The sequence below is a fragment of the Neopsephotus bourkii genome, unplaced genomic scaffold (genome assembly GCF_033783945.1).
Source record: "Neopsephotus bourkii isolate Nb327-2 ecotype Australia unplaced genomic scaffold, CSIRO-AGI_Nbou_v1 NB_1780, whole genome shotgun sequence".
NCBI lineage: Eukaryota > Metazoa > Chordata > Aves > Psittaciformes > Psittacidae > Neopsephotus > Neopsephotus bourkii.
The window spans coordinates 12,286,965-12,304,556 of NW_026902254.1; the positions used below are offsets into that span (position 1 = coordinate 12,286,965).

General features: G+C 42.4%; 1 protein-coding gene across 2 annotated transcripts in view; it reads right to left on the reverse strand.

Moving 5' to 3' along the window:
• Positions 1-11,367: 11,367 nt before the first annotated feature.
• The window catches only part of PDS5A (PDS5 cohesin associated factor A), a 77,776-nt gene continuing 71,551 nt past the window's right edge, over positions 11,368-17,592 (reverse strand). The window contains exons 31-34 of one of the 2 annotated variants that reach the window (XM_061379667.1): positions 16,979-17,084; positions 14,391-14,743; positions 13,147-13,297; positions 11,368-12,566 (exon numbers count right to left, since the gene is read on the reverse strand). In XM_061379667.1, the coding sequence (XP_061235651.1) occupies positions 12,531-12,566; positions 13,147-13,297; positions 14,391-14,743; positions 16,979-17,084 (646 nt within the window). In that variant the 3' untranslated portion in view covers positions 11,368-12,530. The remainder of the gene's footprint in view (positions 12,567-13,146; positions 13,298-14,390; positions 14,744-16,978; positions 17,085-17,592) is intronic. The other variant, XM_061379668.1, reaches the window with a different exon arrangement.

The following is a 17,592-nucleotide window of genomic DNA, read 5'->3' on the forward strand; positions in this document are numbered from 1 at the left end:
GACAAGGAAGTTCGGAGAAATCCTCAGACTAGAGAGTGGGGCTTGTGGGTGATGGAGTACTGTATAAGTCATCTTTTCCATACTTGTTTTTTTTCCCCCTAAACTGTGGATTAATGGGGTGGGGAAATACATGTCTAGGGGTTTTCTGGAGCTATGAAGTACAAGTTGAAATAGTTTCACGCTTCATAGACACTCTTGTTTATAAATCATACTAGAGGAAATAGGAACATTATTTTACCTGTTAAATATCTAGAGCATAGTGGTAGGGGAACAGAACCAGAAAACAGAGCTGTAGAGGCGTAGCTAGTTCAGGGATGTTCCCTGTACTGCTCTGTCCAATGTGTCCAAACCTAAAATATTTCAGGGCACAGACAGTAAATATTTTGAACTCATATCAGTGCAATACTAAATGCATTTGCTTGGTCTTTATACATATTACTTTTTAAGATGTAGTCAGTGATCAGTTTTCTTGAGTTAGTGTAAATCGTTTGCAATGATGCCAAAGGAAGTGAGTTGTTTTCGTCTTTCCTTATATTTATTTATTTTTTTAACAAGAACTGATACTGTTCAGCTGGTTTGGTAGGTGAAAACCAGCGACAGTAGGAAGCTGTGGCAGAATGCCACTTGTGTTAATCTCAAGTTGCTGTCTTTTCTGTTATACAGGCTAAGAACTTCTTGATTACATCAACACCGGGTTTTTTTTACCCTAGTGGTAATTGTAAATTGCTGACTACTTTCCCTTGTTCTTCGCTGCTGTTTATCAAAAGAAAGAACTTGGAAGTCATTCCTGGGGACATAAAACTTACCAGTTCTGAGTGTGTCTTTTGATAATATTAGTTTCTGAAGGACAGCGGGTTTTTCCAACAGTATGTAAAGGGATAAAGGAAGCCAGGGAAAGGGGAAGGGGGGGAAGAGGAAATGGTTCTTAGGTGAGCACAGTCACCTCTGAAATAATGCTGTTAGGTTTTACTTCTGTCATGAAGTTACCTCATTTTCTTCTCTACTGCAAAACACTCATCTTCCCTTTCCCCCTTATGTATAGGTGATGGCTACTGGGTTTTGCCCTCCATCCTTGCACGTGATAGCAAAGCTACTTTAATGCTAGCTCAGGTGCTGGCAGAAGGGAAGCTTCTTCAGAAGTGAGTGGAGAAGGCAACATGACCCAGCATTAAGGAGACATCTGCAGTCTGAAGTCCCTGTGCATTTGACATGTAGGTCCCTTATAAGGAATGTTTTTGTATTGGTAACTGTCAGTCAGAGTTGAATATAGGGATAATGTTTGAGGTTAGTTTAACTGCAGCTGGGGCTGAGCCCTGGGAATTTTGCTGTTAATGTTCAGTTTATCATTATGAGTTTGTACATACAAAATGGTAGTTCTGTTTTCTGTACGACTGAACTATATTCAGGGCCCTGTGCTCTCTCAGATGTGGAGTTGCCACAGAGTCCACTGCAGCTGTGGACTTGGGCTGCATATTTACTGCTTTTTTACAACAAGAACGTAACACATGGGTGCAGTTGGTTTCAAAGTACAAATACATCCTGCATTGTCTTCCTCTATCATGTAACAAGATGGCTTGAAACTAATTTTGAAGTCTGAATGGCCCCATTTTTCTAAACAAGGTATTGGCAATGGCAGTTACTGGTTGCCAGCATCAGTCAGTATTTCACTGATGGACGTTCTAATGTGCATCCAGGAAAGTTGGTTTATCCCTGTTTTGTTTTGTTGATGGGGAACGAGAAACTCTTACCTCATCCTGTTCCTCGGAGTGGAGTACAGCTTTGAACAAAGGCAGAGAAATGCCCTTTCCTCTTGCCAAAAGCCTCATCCTCCCGTGAGTGCCAAAAGCCCTGACTGTATCCCACCCCCAGCTGCCGATTCACGGCTCCCTCCTGTTGCTGCTGCGAACAAGCTGTGTTCTCAGTGTGACAAACGGGTACGGTTTGGAGACACAAACTTAGGAACATACCCTTCTGAAAGCTGTGGCACGTGTGCTGTTCATTCTGCATATCCCAAACTTAAAACTTTCTTGTCGTAATCTTGCCACAGAGTACATGGGGCCTTGACTGTAATTGGTTCAGTGTTATTTATCTCAGCAATTGGGTACTAATGGTGTAGGAGTATGTCTTGGGTTTTTTTAATTATCGTTGTACTTAACTGTTTTCCAAGTGAATTAGTGTTGGAACACTGACAAGGAATAGAGGATCTGTTCTGTTGTCTGAAAGGAGGAGTTAAATAGCCAGACAGAAGCTCTACCTTGTAATGTCAAATCTGTGTTTTATGCGGTGGGTAACAGAAACATTTGAACTATGCAAATTGAAGCTTAGCAGCTGTGAATCAGAATAGGCACTCCAGAGCATATGGATTGCTTATTTAATAGGGAAAGGGAGTCGGAGGGGGGGATCAACACACAGTTTCCAGTAGGAGTTCTTATTGCATTGGTCCTGCACTGTGAAGGTGGAGTGTTCCGTTTTCAGTGCACAGGGAAAGCTCGTGGTGTACATGTCCCTCACTTCCTTCCTGAAGACCAACACAAGGCAGCTTGGCCTTGGAGGCTTGCCCAGAGGGGGAGATGTTAAATACTTTAGCGGTGAAAGATAGTTTAACATCATGTCTGCTGATGAGCAGATGCAATGAGAAGGTGAGGTGTCAGCTCCTGCTGTGTTGTGTTGATGAGGGGCACCTCAGTGAGCGTGGCTGCTGGGTTGGGGTTGGGTTCCTGTGGCTTTGATGGGCAATCAGCCCAACAACAGGTAGTGAAAGTGAGTTTCATCGTGGACTCTGTTGCATTGCAGAGCTAAAGTGTAAAAGGAAAGATGCTCATTGGGTGCATAAAGGTTGTCCTGGGAAGACCATACAGCTGGTTTTGCTGTTCCTGGCCTCATTTTCCAGGCACAGCTTTCCCATATGGCTAGACAAAGGGGCAGTTGCTTCTTGACAATTTTCTGATCTATTCCAAACCCATCAGTAAGTCATGTAGCTTGCTCTTCCCATTTGTGGTGTTAGTGTCATCAGCAGACTCATCACTAGACTTACTTACAAGACCAACTGTCCTGGTTGCAGTTTGCTTCTTGCTTGGGTGTTCCAGCTCCAGTGCTCTGTAGGTAGCAACTTCAGATTTGTTCTCATTGGGCAAACTCTAGCAAATCATTTGCACTGTACTGTGATGTGATGTTCCTTCTCTGCTGTTACCTGCTTTGTAGGCATCTAAAGAGCTAGCTGGTCGCTTATGGTGCTGAGCCATCCATTGGTAATGTGAGTTAAGATAATGACTCGACAGACGAGGAAATGTACTGTGAAAATGCTGTACTTGTCCGTTTTACGGCAGCTGCTGATGCTCTGTTGTGGTGTCTGAAGGAGGCTGCCATCATACAAACGCTGATGTCAACTGCTGAAGCGCCCTGCTTTCACTTACCTCTTCCATTCGCACCTCTGACTCTTCTAGTTGAAAGTGTGAAATAAAGACCAATACAACCCATGGCAGGAGGTTGGGTCCCAAGGTGCAGAATTCCTGTACAGGAGGCGCGGGTGGGCTGGGATGCAGCATCAGTGGGGTTTGTCTTGAAAATAAAAGCTACACCAACACTTTTGTACACAAATGGTTTTTTCAATAAACACACATTTTGAAAGATGTTGATTTTCACTGGGAATGCTTCACAATAAATGCATGTTTCCATGAAAACAGCTTTTATTTGGTTTCTGATAAATCCAGTTGTTCTGAGGTTACAGGGTCTACTGCCTCCATGCCTGTGATGAGAGAGCAAGGGGTGATTGTTCTTGTGATGCATATGAAAAAGTTGTGGAGATGATGATGTAAATACAAGGTGTGTAATGATGTGTGTTACGTCAACTTGACTGCCTCGTGATAGGCTGAGAACTACATGCACAGATGTCTCCTTTCAAAAGCTGTTTCTGGGGAGACAGCTCAGAGGAGAAAGTTTTCTTTGGATTTTCCAGCACTGCTCATGTTCATCTCATCTTTGTGTGTTTTAAACTATGGACTGCATCTAACCCACAGCGCTTGCATGCGGGGGGGACAGCACTGTCTCCCAGCTCTAGTAGAACCTGGTAGAGATGATGACTATAGATGTATTTGCCACCAGTACATACTACCCACTGCTTCTGGCATTTGCCAACATTTGTTAAATGGAGTAAAGTGGTTTCAAAGAAGGAGTCTGCGCAGCTGAAGCCATGAGCTGGGAGTAACACCGGCTGTAGTGCGTTGTTACAGGGCTGTGTCCCATCTTCAGGTGTGTGTGGCTCTGGGGTGGTTCTGCCAGTTGGGACAGTGCTGCCCAGTTTATGGTGTTCAGACAGTGGTGTGGGGTGGTTGTTGGTTGTTTCTTTACACTTGCTGCCATCAGGAGCTATGTTGTATTGTGGTGCCTTGTTCATTATAGAGGGAGGGGGAGCACTCCCCAGCCCCTCGGCTGGGGCTGCCCATTAATTGAGCAAAACATTGCTTAAATCCATATCCCTTGTTGTTGTAATTGGACGCTGCTGTGACATGAGTAACTGAGAGCTGCTTTATACTGAAACATTGGCGCCGTCATCCAACAGCCTCGCCATCTCTTCCAGCACTGGAAGCGAGTTCACAGTTGCCATGGACTGACAGTGCTTTACTACTCAACTTCTCCTGTACTTAATTCTCTGTCTCAGTAGCTGGCATGGACACGTTTCGCTCTCGGGCAGGTAACTCTGACACTGCCAATGCCGCATATCCAGGATTTTAAATTGTTTTAAGGTCAAGTCTGGATCTGGAGCACCCGTGTCTGGTATAATGTCAAATAAATTACATTGCTTCACTTAGTGGCTGCTTTGTGTTGAAATACATGAAGTCTTTAGGTGGGCTCGTGACAGCCTGGTGTAAAATAAAGGGTAATTGCCTGGGATGGGGAGGGAAAAATGAGTCTGGTGTTGCTAGGGAGAAGGTGGGAGAGAAACTGTTTAGTGCTGATGGTACCTGAGACACCAGACCCTGGAGCAACCCAAATCCACAGCCCTGTGCTCTCACAGCAGGCAGGACAGGGACAGTGCACAGCCAGCACCTTGGGTTCCCTGCCCTGACCTCTTCCCTTCCGCCACCTTTCCAGAGTGACTCTTCTCACAGCTGGTGGATTCCAGTCAAGCTCCTGCTGGTCCTGTTGGAGAGGTTGGGGAAGTTCCACACAGCAGTCCCGTTTCTGTGTTGTGGGAGCGGCTCTTGCCTGTGTCAGGGCAAGGGCTCTGTCTCCATCCTAAACACCTACTCCGTGCCTGGGTGCACAGCATGTACGAGGCTTCCTTGAAGCAGTAACCCTCGCTGGTTACAGATGAGCCAGGTAGGCTTCAAGGTGGGTTTTGGTTCAGCAAGCTGACAGAGAATGGGCTGGTCCTGTCATCTCCACAGGTTTAAACTTCCCTGAACACAAAGCTTGAAGAACATCAGACCTGGAGTGCATCCTGGTGTTCCTGGAAGTGGTGGCCAACACGTCTTCATATTGCTGTGGGGAGCTGTTGGATGTCAGGTGCACAGAAAGTGGCTCAAAGGAGCTGAAACTGTCCGTTCAGGTGGAATTAAAACACCTCATGCTTATGGCTTTTGCTGTTCAAGAGGAATTATGTGTGCAAAATACCTAGAGGTGAGTGACCCACTGAGATGGGGCAGGGGTGTTCTCCCTCTTTTGCCTGGCGTGCACAATCCCCACTGCGACATCTGCCATGTTCAACTCCTTCAATGGTCTGAACCACACCAAAAATGCCAGGAGTAAATTGCTCTAGGCCATACCTGTCACAAGAGAGAGCTGTTTGGAAGTAGACGTTTCTGCCAAAGTAGCAAATAGGGCCACATCCTTTGCATAGATGTGAAATGACAAAGCCCTCGTGATAGCAAAGAGGCTGAAGACAAGACATTTTGGTTAAAAGGTATGATATTTTGGAAAGAAAACAGCTCAGAGATGCTGAGTCAATGAAATTCCAGTATCAGCTTGGCCAACTGCTTTGAGCAGCTGCCCAAGCCATCCCCAGGAGAAATGAGGAACACCTTACCAGAGCTGTTATGGGATTGCAAGGGTGAAGAGCAACCAAATAACAAATAGACTTGAGCTCTTGAGATCTGACCGTGACGGTGAGTGTCTTATTAGATTTAATGGGCTTGCACCTCCATGCTGTACCTCCTGCAGTGCTGCTCCTGCCGCTCCACAGCAGAGTGCCACCATCGCAGCTTTGCTGCTCCCAAAGCCTCCGCTGCGCGCACAACCGCCCGGGCACTGAGGAAGCTGCTGCCAGCCTCGGCTGCAATAGGATAAATGCATTGGTTTAATTACTGTTTTGCAGCAGGTCAGCGCTCCCTTCATCATCCTGCTTAGGAGGATTTCAATAACAGCTGCTGCGTCAGTGCTTCGGCAGGGCTGGTGCCTGAAGGTTGCAGGAGATTATACAAGACAGCCCTTGTGTTATTCCCACATGGCGGCCTTCCTGGATCTGGGCTCCACTCTGACGTGTTGAACTTGGGGTTATGAACCACTGGCCTGGCAAAAAAACCCTGGATGAGCAGGAAGAGAAAATCAGAAGGTGAAGCTCCTGACACAACCCCATGTACGTAAGACTGAGCTCAAGTAGTGCGCGATGGAAACAATCAATCACCATCATTTTAGGGGACTCCAGAATAACTTATCCAGGCTGCAGCTTGCTCTCTTCTCTCCTGGAGCACTTGGGGATGGAAGCAGCCACAGAGGGATCACATGAATTACGTGGGCAGGGACAATCTCTCCTCATTTCACAGGAAAGTGGAGAAAAGCTTGTCTGTGGGCAGCAGGGAGCTGTGTCCATGCAGGGCACCCCACATGTGCTCTGGAGACAGCATGTAAACCTCCCGAGAGTGATGGTTCAGATCTCTGCCACTAGCGTAAGCCCACCCCATTTCTGGTCTTGGGGCAGTACTGAGATGGATGATGCAGAGGTACCTCAATACATAGCACAGCCAGCAAATGGTATTTTGAGTGTTCACAAAGTGCTCCTCAGGGTAGTGTCCCAAGCTATGTATGTGCCTTGCTGCCCAGACAGCTGCTGCTGGTGCAGCTATGGCATGCCAAGGTAAGAAACCAGAGTATCACCCATGGAGTTTCTGGAGCATGCAGTGATAGCTCACCTGCTTTATGGCATTTGGACCAAACACCAAAGCAACTCAGCCACCATCACCTGCCATCTCTTGCATCAGCTTTGGCACATCAGGGTCAACACACATCAACCTCTGCTTCCAGGGCAGCGAGAGGAGATTTAAATGCCCATTACGGAGCAAAACATGTATTTCTTGTTCTGGAGCACACCCGCCTCACGGCATTGTGAACACACATCTGAGCTCTTGTGGCTGTTGAAATCACAGCCTTGTTATGGAAGGATGCTCACTGTACCTGAAGTTATCTGGTCACACTTCTGGCCTCAGTTGATGTGCTGCTGAGCTACAGTGCTGCCAGCGTGTGTTAAAAATCAGCCTGGATAACCTCTGTGCCCCCAGTGAGCAGCAGACCTGTCTCCTGATGGCTGTCCCTCCTCATCAGGTAACACAGGACTTGCTTATGTTGATCTTCCATGTCGCCTGTGATGTCAGCTCTGCTGCCCTTGGATCTAGCTGTGCAGTTGGTGATGTTCAAAGTTGAACAGTGCCTTAGAATCACAGAATCATTTCCTGCCAGAGCTGAAGGATTCACCATGAGCCCTGACTCTTCCTCCCCCTGGCTCACACACCCAGCCACGGCACAGTTCCCTGATCACAGTTTGTCATGTCTTTTGCTAGGCAGAAACAGAGAAGATGTTCTGCTGCAAGTCAGAAAGGTCTTTCCATCAGGTCAGGGGGAGGATGTCTTCCATGGCAATGGCACGGTGACTGCATGCTGCCTGTTGTGGTGCTTCCAGTAACTCTTCATGTGCAGTTTGGAAAGTGACACCAAGGCCCCCAGGAATGTGCTCACATTGTCATGAAGCTGAGTCCAGGTACAACGCTCTTCCTGCCAATTACTGCAGTACATGTGGCTGCTGCTGTGGCTTTTGTAGCTGGGTGAGGGGCAGGTTTGTCTGAACCAACCTTTTGCTGTGGTCCCACTCATGTCTTTACAAACAGCTGCAGATTCCAAACACTTGCTCATTTCCTTTCAGACTGCAGGAAATAAGGCTGGAAACTTGCCTGGAGTGAGAGATGTTCCTGTTTTGAACTTAAGGTATTGTGGTGAGTCAGATTCGTGACAGCAGTCATCCTGTGGGTCACCACAGTGAGCTGGGGCTAAGGAATCTCCAATGGGAGCCATAGGACTGGGCCACCTTCAGTCAGAAACAGACCACAGAGGGTGAGCTCGAATAGAGAAACTGGGTCGCTTGCCCTCTTTTTGTCTCTCACACGTGGTAGAACTACAGGAGTGAGACATTTTGGATGCACTCTCCTGACCCGGGCTGTGTGGCAGGGAACGGACAGGCCTCTGCTTCTGTACCAGGACTTCCATGTTCTGCTCCTGAAGAAGTTTGATGGCATTTGCTGCCTTCCAGGAACCAAGGCAAATGGATCCAGGGAATGTTGTGCTTAAAAACCTCTCAGGAATGGAAGCTGCTGTTGAGCTTCAGTAGGAGTATTATATTTTACTATTTGAGCTTCCCTCTGACCATCTGAGTACCTGGGATACCCACTGGCAGGATGACTTCCTCATCAGGAAGCTAAGCAGGGGAAGGCTTCAAGGGACATATAAAGTGCTGCTGTACAGAACAACTGTGCCAATTCCTGTTTAACACCTTGTTATTCCCTATGCAAACCCGTTCCTGCACAAGGTGCAGTTCCTTGGGCTGAGACCAGCTAGTTTATGACTAATGCTCGGTTATCACTGTGCACACCTGCAGCCTGGCTGGCAAGTTGGCTTCACAGTCCAGCTTCTGCAGCTTGGGCTATTTCCCCAAGCACTGATTTGGGACTTGATTTCCCTGCACAAGCCAACCTCTTACTGCCAATATACGTAATAATGGAGCACACATGCAAGCCAGCTAGGATCCACATGGATGATTTCTTAAAGAAGCGCATTTCCTGTGTATTGTAAATGTTTGGTGATCCCAAATCTTTTTCCATCTTTAGAGGAGCCAGTTCAGCTGTGACAGCCCCACCGATGATTAACTTGAAACTCAGGCCTCAGTCTGATGCCAAACTTGGTCCAACATGCACCAAGTACCTAATTGAGGGCTGGAAGTACACTTTAGATAAGGATGTTATTTATCAATTATGAAGCTTAGGGGCTTCTCAGCATGTGCAGAAAAGATCTGTACTGTGTATTATTTTATCTGTTTAAGATTGCTCTAGAAAACATTTTGTCTAAAACAACTATTCAGATTTAATTTTGTGGAGTGCTTGAGGTTTAATTTGGTGTATTACAAAGTACACTCTCAGAGCAGCCTGTCTTACTGGTACAAAAAGTGAGCAGTCCAGGCATCAGAGGACACAAAGAAACAGAAATAAATGTATGTCTGCTAAGAAACAAAGCCACACTTCTATGAAGATGGGAACTTAAAGATGATGAGAACTTGGATCTATGTAACTGAATGTGAAACCTCGGCACCTTTAAATCCTACACTGGATAAAAGCTGTAAAGACTGGGTTTTATCTGCTTCCCTTTATTCTTTATCACACATTAACAAGTGAAAAACTGAGCATCAGTCTTCTTACTACAGTGAGAGAATCCCCATTCTTATGTAAAATACTTAAGTACAACCCCCCCACCTCTTTCTCTGGAATAACTTGCCTTCAATTCCAGTTTTATACTGATTACTCTCTAACAGATTATAGTTTCAAAGCATCAGAAGTGCTAGCAACACGTAAATTACACACCTATAAAAACTATGCCTGTATTCCCCGTATCTGATAGAGGCTGACGGTTCCAATGACCTGCTATTGCAAGTGAGACTGCTGTAAGGAGCCCTGGCCTTAAAGGACACTGCCCATTGCTGAGGCAACTCTGAACTGTGCCGTGGTGCGAGCCCTCTCAGGGCTTCCGAGAGGGAGCAGTGGAGGGCCTTTTCTGGGCACGTTCTGACAAGAAACCAGTGGGCCACCAGCAGACCTTTCCTGTACTTTGCATGCTGCATTTTGCTCAGCCAATTCTGCCCAGCTTAATTTGCTGCATGAATGTACTGATTTCCTTTAACTTTACTGATAATCAACCTTTAATTATACTGATAATCAACATAAGGGAATAACGCAAATGTCTCCTTATTATGGAAAACAAACAAAAACAAAACAAAAAACCCCACCCCAAACCCAAACAAACCCCCCAAAATATTCCCCCCCCACAAAACCCCACAGACAAAACCACACAACAGCAGAAAAAAAACTGCATAACTGTGGTAAAACAACTGCCTGCCCTAAGCATGGCACTGAACCTTTAGAACACTAACCTCAACTAGTCTACGATGATTCCTTGAGTTACTTAACATTTGAGCTGATTAAAAACTGATCAAAAAAGGGGACACTCTCCCCACAAACCAAAATCCAACCCCCAGCAACTCCCCACTTCACAAAAATCAAAGCTTTTGGAGAGAATTCTGCATATCTGCAACACGTGTGAAGTCCCAGTTTGAAATCACTGTTTGAGGCACACCAGTAGCTACCAGAGCTCATTTCTAAAAGTTTCTTTTTTTACATAGCAGCTAAAAACACCTAACAAAAACACCAAAATACCGTAACTTTGTGTGAGGGAAGCATGTGACCGGGGCACTAAAAAGAAAACTCTGCTATGATAACTAAATCCATCTCGTGAAATTATTTCAGTTTTGGGAACCAAAGCCCTGACGGATGTGCCATTAAATGCTTTTAAAATATCCCAGTCTCCCCTCTGTCAAAGGCATTTCAGATCCTTCAAGTCAAAACAATGCAGGCTCCTTTTGAGAACGCTGCATGCGCTGCTTTCTGAAGAGTCTGATTTTCTCTGTTACTGAGGAAAAATAACTGTAGCACCAGTTGAAAACTCGTTTAAGAGACTTAGTTATTGCTTAAGCACAGAACCAGGCCCTACCCATTTTAGAAGAGCAAGTAATCCTAACTAATGTCAACAGTATCCAACTCTTCCACAATGAATCAAGAGATTTCAAACCAATCTGCAGAGGCAAACTGTGGAACTGAGGCCCGGGAAGCCAAAAGAACTACTCACTGTCACTCTGCAGACCAGCCCCCTTCTGCCCATAAAACTTTACAAGGTAAACCCAGTGTAACTTCACCTAACTCCCCTTTTAAACTATTAACCGTCTGCATTACAATGTCTCTGCTCAAATCAGTATTTCTAGGAACATCCAAGACTATGCACAGATACAGCAAGTAGTTTTCTGCGAAAGAAAATGATAAAAGAAATTAAAAGACTGCCACATGACACCTAGAAGCGTTTATTTTATGCAACAAACTTAAATATGATCATGTGTACATAAAAGTGTACACTGTATCTATGCTGAACAATGCCAGGAAACATAATATTGATGCAACAATCTTCTAAAATAAACATTAAAAAATGAGCCTGGACAGGAAGACAAAATGCAAAACAGACTTACTTCCAATCAGCACAATGCTTAAAATTGAGAGCAATCCTAAACATTTCCAACTTTCCTTACAAAGCTGCCAAAGTCCAACTATTTTTAAAAATTGATTATTTTTTTTTGTTTTCTTTACATCAATAATAAAAATCTGGTGACAAACATTATAAAATCAAATGCTGGACTGCCTTTACTCCTTTAAAATTTAGAATATTCCAACAGAACCGTAGGAGTAAAAACACTTAAAAGTGATATATGTTTTTATAAAACAAACATCAATATGTACATTTATTGCAAATTATATTAAACTAAAATGGAGGGAAATTAAAAAATGAAATGTCTACTTGCGAATTAATAATAATTTTAAGTGATTACTTTCCCACTCTGATAAAAATCAGAAAGCAACATTTATAAAATTGCCACCACATGACTTTTCATAGCAGGGAACTGAAATCTGTACATCCTATTCTTGCAGAAAAGTAGGCAGGCAGAAAGAATTATACATAAAACAGTCTCCAAAAGTAAAGCAAACAAACTTTTTGTGACTTTTTTTCCTCTCGTCTTGTTTCAAATCCATTCAGTAGGCTTTTGCTGTGAAACATGGGCATACCTGGCTCTAGAATCATGAATTTTCAACGTCAGTGTAAGGACCTCCTCTGACTTTAAAAAAAAATATGCAGCATGAAAATTAATGGTGTAAATACACTTTTTAACTCCAGAATGCAGGAACTGGAACCAAGTGTTAAGCAATTTGCTTAATTATTGACTTTTCATAAAAAAAGTCTCTGGGGAAATAAGTACAGATGCTTTTAGCCTCTTTCTCAAGAGTTTCTGCTTTACATTTCCATTGAGAAGGATTAATTTCATGTGAAAGGGAAGCATAAGTTTTCCTTCTGGTTTCAGAGCTGAAAGCTGTGTGTTTTGAAGTTAATTTCAGTTCCTGTACAGGAAATTTCTGAATCCTAGTTTTTGCAGAAGCTTGGAGCATGCCTTTATTTGGCCTTCATTTCCTCCCTTTTCGAGCAAGTTTTCTTTTTACCTTTTTTAGGGAAGAAAAGAAAATAAAAGTTAATTTTAAGGATATGGAAATTACAATTCTGCATCAAAATCCTACCTACATTGTTTACATTTTAGCTTTTATACTCTTTATAATGTGACTTTTTCCTACTCCATCTTTCACCTCAGCAATTACAGTTAACTGAATAGAACTTCACTTCCTTATTTTATAGCACAGCTTCCTGAGAAACTTGAAAATATGCAAATTGAATAATAATTATTCCATAACCGAGTCATGGTTTTTCAGCATAAACAGAAACGTAACTTATCCATAGCTTTCACTGGAATCAGAGAATAAGAATGACAACTTGTTATAATTAACTGTATTTAATTATCCAGGTTTGTAAAAATAGTCTTTCTTAAGAACAAGCATTACTTCAGGTGTTTTTCAAATATTTACAGTAAGTTGTACATCTACTTAAAAGCAATAATAAAATCTATCAGACACACTATTTTCACACGTTTTCCTAAAAGACAGACAGATTTGTTTTAATATCTTAATATCTTGTATATGCTACAATAAAAAAAACACAGAATTGTCCTATATAAGTTGCCTGCTACACCTTAAGGAAGCCTCCCTCTGCTATCTCTGTATCCTCAGTATCTTCCTGGCTGCTCCCACAGGCCTTAAAAAGATCCATTGCATTTTGGGAACATTCTGGACTTGAGTCTATCTCCAACAGTGAATCTCCATCACTTCCAAGCACCTGGCTTCTGAAAAACGTTAACAATGTTTTGGTATTTTTTCCAAGAACACTGAGGTATTACACATTTAAAGAAGTTCCCTGATACAGATGGCTTATTTCAGGCTATGGATAGTGCAGTTTGATATGAAGACTTAACGAACCTGACATATAAAACAAGCATTGCAAGGGAGTACAGATACTACTCTCTTGAATGACTGAACAATTTACCAGTGTATGAACCTTGCTGTGAGAGGAAAAGGTTAATTCTTTTTGATTGAGTTTCTCTGCAAGATTCTTGTTAATTTGCAAGATCTCTAGAAAGAAAACACTCCAATAATTCTTTCTTCCTTTAGATTAATTCGTGATTTCTTCCAGCATACCGGTTTGCTGATCTCTTAGTGCATCACAACTTCAGACAATTTTGTATTAACATTGTTATTGTATCAGCTAAACAAATTTTTCTCAGTGTTTATGTGCGTTTGTGGTTTGTTTATATTGGAAATCAAATCAACACACTTTAAACACTGAAGTATAGAAAAACAAATTCTCATCCAAGAACTGTTTTGGAGTTTACACAGTACCAAATTCTGCTTTTGATTTACTTAAAAAATATATATAGAAATACTGTTAATATTAAACAAGCACAGACCCAAAATATCATAAAAGATTTAGTCAGAATCACAATTTGTTGGGTTTACTAAAGACAGTTTTCAAGCCTTTTTTTTTTTTTAATCAATGAACTGAAGCAGAGCAGAGCACCTAAATTCCTGTGTACCTGGCATTAATGAACACACTGAAATACCCTCAATTCTTAGTCCTTTTACAAAGCAGACTAGTAAAGGGAACCATGATGTAACAAACAAAATGTAAAATTTGGTGAAAACACGTTAGTTTACCCTGTTCTAACCAAACAAACTCATTTTTTCCAATTCTAGTTGCCTGGTACCTTTAAAAACCAGAGCACAACATAATGTATGTTGCACCATAGTGTTCATAAAATCATCATGTTTTTATTGTGCCCTTTAACTATGCTGGATCTGTTAGAATTGGACATTCAGGGTATATCTCGGGACAAGAAAAGCCCACCCCACCCATGGGTTTTATTATTTGTTTATTTTTACCTTTGTAGATCAATTTGTCTCTGTGCTGCTGCTGGCTTTTTTGCTGTGTCTTGCTGTTTTGGTGCTTTGGCATTACCTGCCTCTAAACTCCCTGGACCTTCTTGACTGACTGCTGCCCTTTTCCTTCCCCGGACAGGTGGTTTGTTTGTTTCCTCATTTTTTGCAGTGGTGCCCTGAGGTTCAGGTTTGGGTGGACGCCCTCTCCTGGTTTTTGCTGCGAGTGATGGTCCTGTTTCATCTACATTTTTTTCTTCTGGTTTTTGATGAATATTTTCAGTTCCAGATGCTGTTGCTGTTCTTTTTTTCCCACGTTCAGTGCTGTTTCCTTGTGTAGCCTGATCAGAATTAATCTCCTATAAAGTAAAAATCATGAATGTGAAGGAAAGAAAAGATTCCGAAAGGTGAACTGCAATTGTTACCTTGCTCCAACAGAAACACAAGTTTATAAAACAAAAAGTGTTCTTACAAAAAAACACATCACATCATCTTAGGCCTACTTTTACTAAATGGGATTTCAGGCATTAACCTTGCAAAAAGGTTTTTTCCACTGTGTGTAATGTTAATATCTGTTCCCAATGTATCTTTTAGCTGCTTGAAAGTGATCTTACAGCAAGATTAATAATCTCAGATCCTCCCACGAGGGTTCTTCTGGACAAGTTCCTTTTACTGCCTCTTTGCCAACTGACAGGAGAGAACTGAGGAACAAGAATAATGATGCTGGTATAGCAAATGACATTTACTTCAATACATGTAAAGTTTGAGACCAACCTTCAGTAAAATGCAGATTATTAAAGCCCTAAATGCCAGTAAAAGCAAAACAAACCAAAATAAAAACACCAAAAAACCCCAAGGCTTGCAAATAACAAAGGGAGCAAGACCTAGTCTCAAATTAAACTTGCTGTCTTTGCCATTTCTTTATCATGTCTGAATAGGTATGGCCCATATGCATGTTTTCCTCAATATACTGAACAAGGTAATGGAAGTGATAAAATTTCATGAAGCAGTGTCTGCATATGTGAAACAGAAAGGGTGGTGGCAATGTAGGTCTCTACACAGAAAAGTATTCACAGGGAAACAAAAAGGAAGCCACTGGATGCTAGACCTTCATTTGAACATTGGCTTCCAGAACAGTTAGGAGGAGGGGCAGAGAAAATGGCACTGAAGAAGTATGGCTGGGATGACTGCAGTTTCAAACAAACCAGTTCAGGCCACTCACTAATGTAAGTGCTGCATCTGAACCACAGACCTTCTGTGTTGAATATTCCACCAGTATTTCTTAAATGTTTAAATAAGTCAGGCAGTATCTATTCTTTATTAGTGTTCCAGCAGCTTCATATCAGACGTTTACAACTGCTATTGCCAAGAACTTTACAACCACTCTTTGATAATTTCAACCAAAGCCAAGTTTCAAGAAGGCAGAAAGCATTTTTGAAGACTGATTTCATAAAGGCTTTACCTAACTTCTCTAACTTTTCAGAAGAACCCTATTCTGGGGACAGAAGAACCAAATAAGGAACCATATGTTGAAATCTGAGGAAGACGTTTTCTTCATTAGCTCAGAGGTGTGAGCATCATGTGGATGTTATTTTAAAAGATTAATAAAACCCCTAACTTTTTCTATGATACAAATCCAAAACACCTGCTTATTACTCTGATTTCATCTAATCAAAAGACTGAGTAGGAATATGACTTAAAAGTGTGTGTAGCATGAACCATCTATGTGTCCCTACATTATTACAAAATGTCTATTTTGATTTTAGACTCACAGAACCATCTAGGTTGGAAGTGACCTCTGGATATCCTCTGGTTAAGCCTTCTTGTTGAAAGCAGGGTTATTGAGAGCCCTTGACAAGCCAAGCCATGAACAGCAACATCCCACCACTTTTCTGGGCAACCTATTCCAGCGATTAATTTTCCTCACAATTTCCTCTGAAGCAACTTCTGCCTGTAGCCTTTTGTCCTGTCACCATGCAGCCTTGAGAAGAGAGTGGCTTTCATCTTCTCCATTTATCTTTTAGATATCGAAAGACTGATTAAACCCCCTCAAGGATTTTCTACTCTAGGCTGAAAAAATCCAACACTTTCAACCTTTCTTCATATAGCAACTTCACCTAGCCTTTCTCTGTTAAGCTCTCTCCAGTTTTTCAGTTATGTGCTGAACTGGCAAGGACACAGTATTCTGGACACAGTACTCCAGCTGTAGCCTAGTGAATGCCAAATAGGATGGAATAAAGACATCCCTCAACCTGGGGCTATACTCTTGCTGATGCAGCCCACGACCCAGCCTGCCCTCAGTGCTGCCAAGGCATGCTGTCAATGCATGCTCTGTTGGTTGTCTGCTGGGATGGTCCCTCAAGCTCTTCTCAGGCAAGTTACACCCCAGACATGCAGATCCCACAGTGCTGTACTGCTGCCCGAATTGTACTTTCTGTACTGCTGTGCCCAGGCACAGGGACTTCACATTTACCTTTGTTAAACTTCATGCAAGTGTATGTTTTATAAGTTAAAACTGCAGTGAGATGTACTAAATAGACCCCCAGTGCCAAGCTTATTATACAGATACAGTTCATAAAAATACCCAGACATACCTTGTTTTTCACAGGTTCCGTCTTTGCTGGTGTGACTGAAATAATCCTCACAGGATTTTCATCATTTTCACTGACCCCCGTTTCTGATATATCCGAACTTTGTTCCCTGGTAGCATAATTGAAGGAAAAAATAAAATACACAGAACAAAAGAGTAAAGATATTTGCAATTATTTTAACAACAATAATAATATAAATATAAAAATCAATGCAGACAGGCTAAATTAATTAAAAAAAGAAAGTAAGAGAATTGAATTTGCCCAAGTTCACACACAGATTTTCTTTCTGAGAACCAGGAAAGGTCTAGAAGGAATTAGCTACCAAGCCAAATCCCTTATCACTGACACAATGCCATATAATGCTTTTTGCAAACTTAAGACCAGTGCTCTACATGAGGCTGTGTTCCTTTTCCAGATAGAAAAAGCCAATATAGCAAAATAAAGACCAGCAATTCACCACCAACTTCAAGTTAATTTACACAAACATACAATAGTTTGAAAACGAAAATAGTTAAAAAAATACAATTATTACAGCACATATCATGCACACTTAACAGAACAAATTCTGAACTCAGTTATACCTCCTTTTGGCCTAATGAAATGCAGCAACTAGAGCT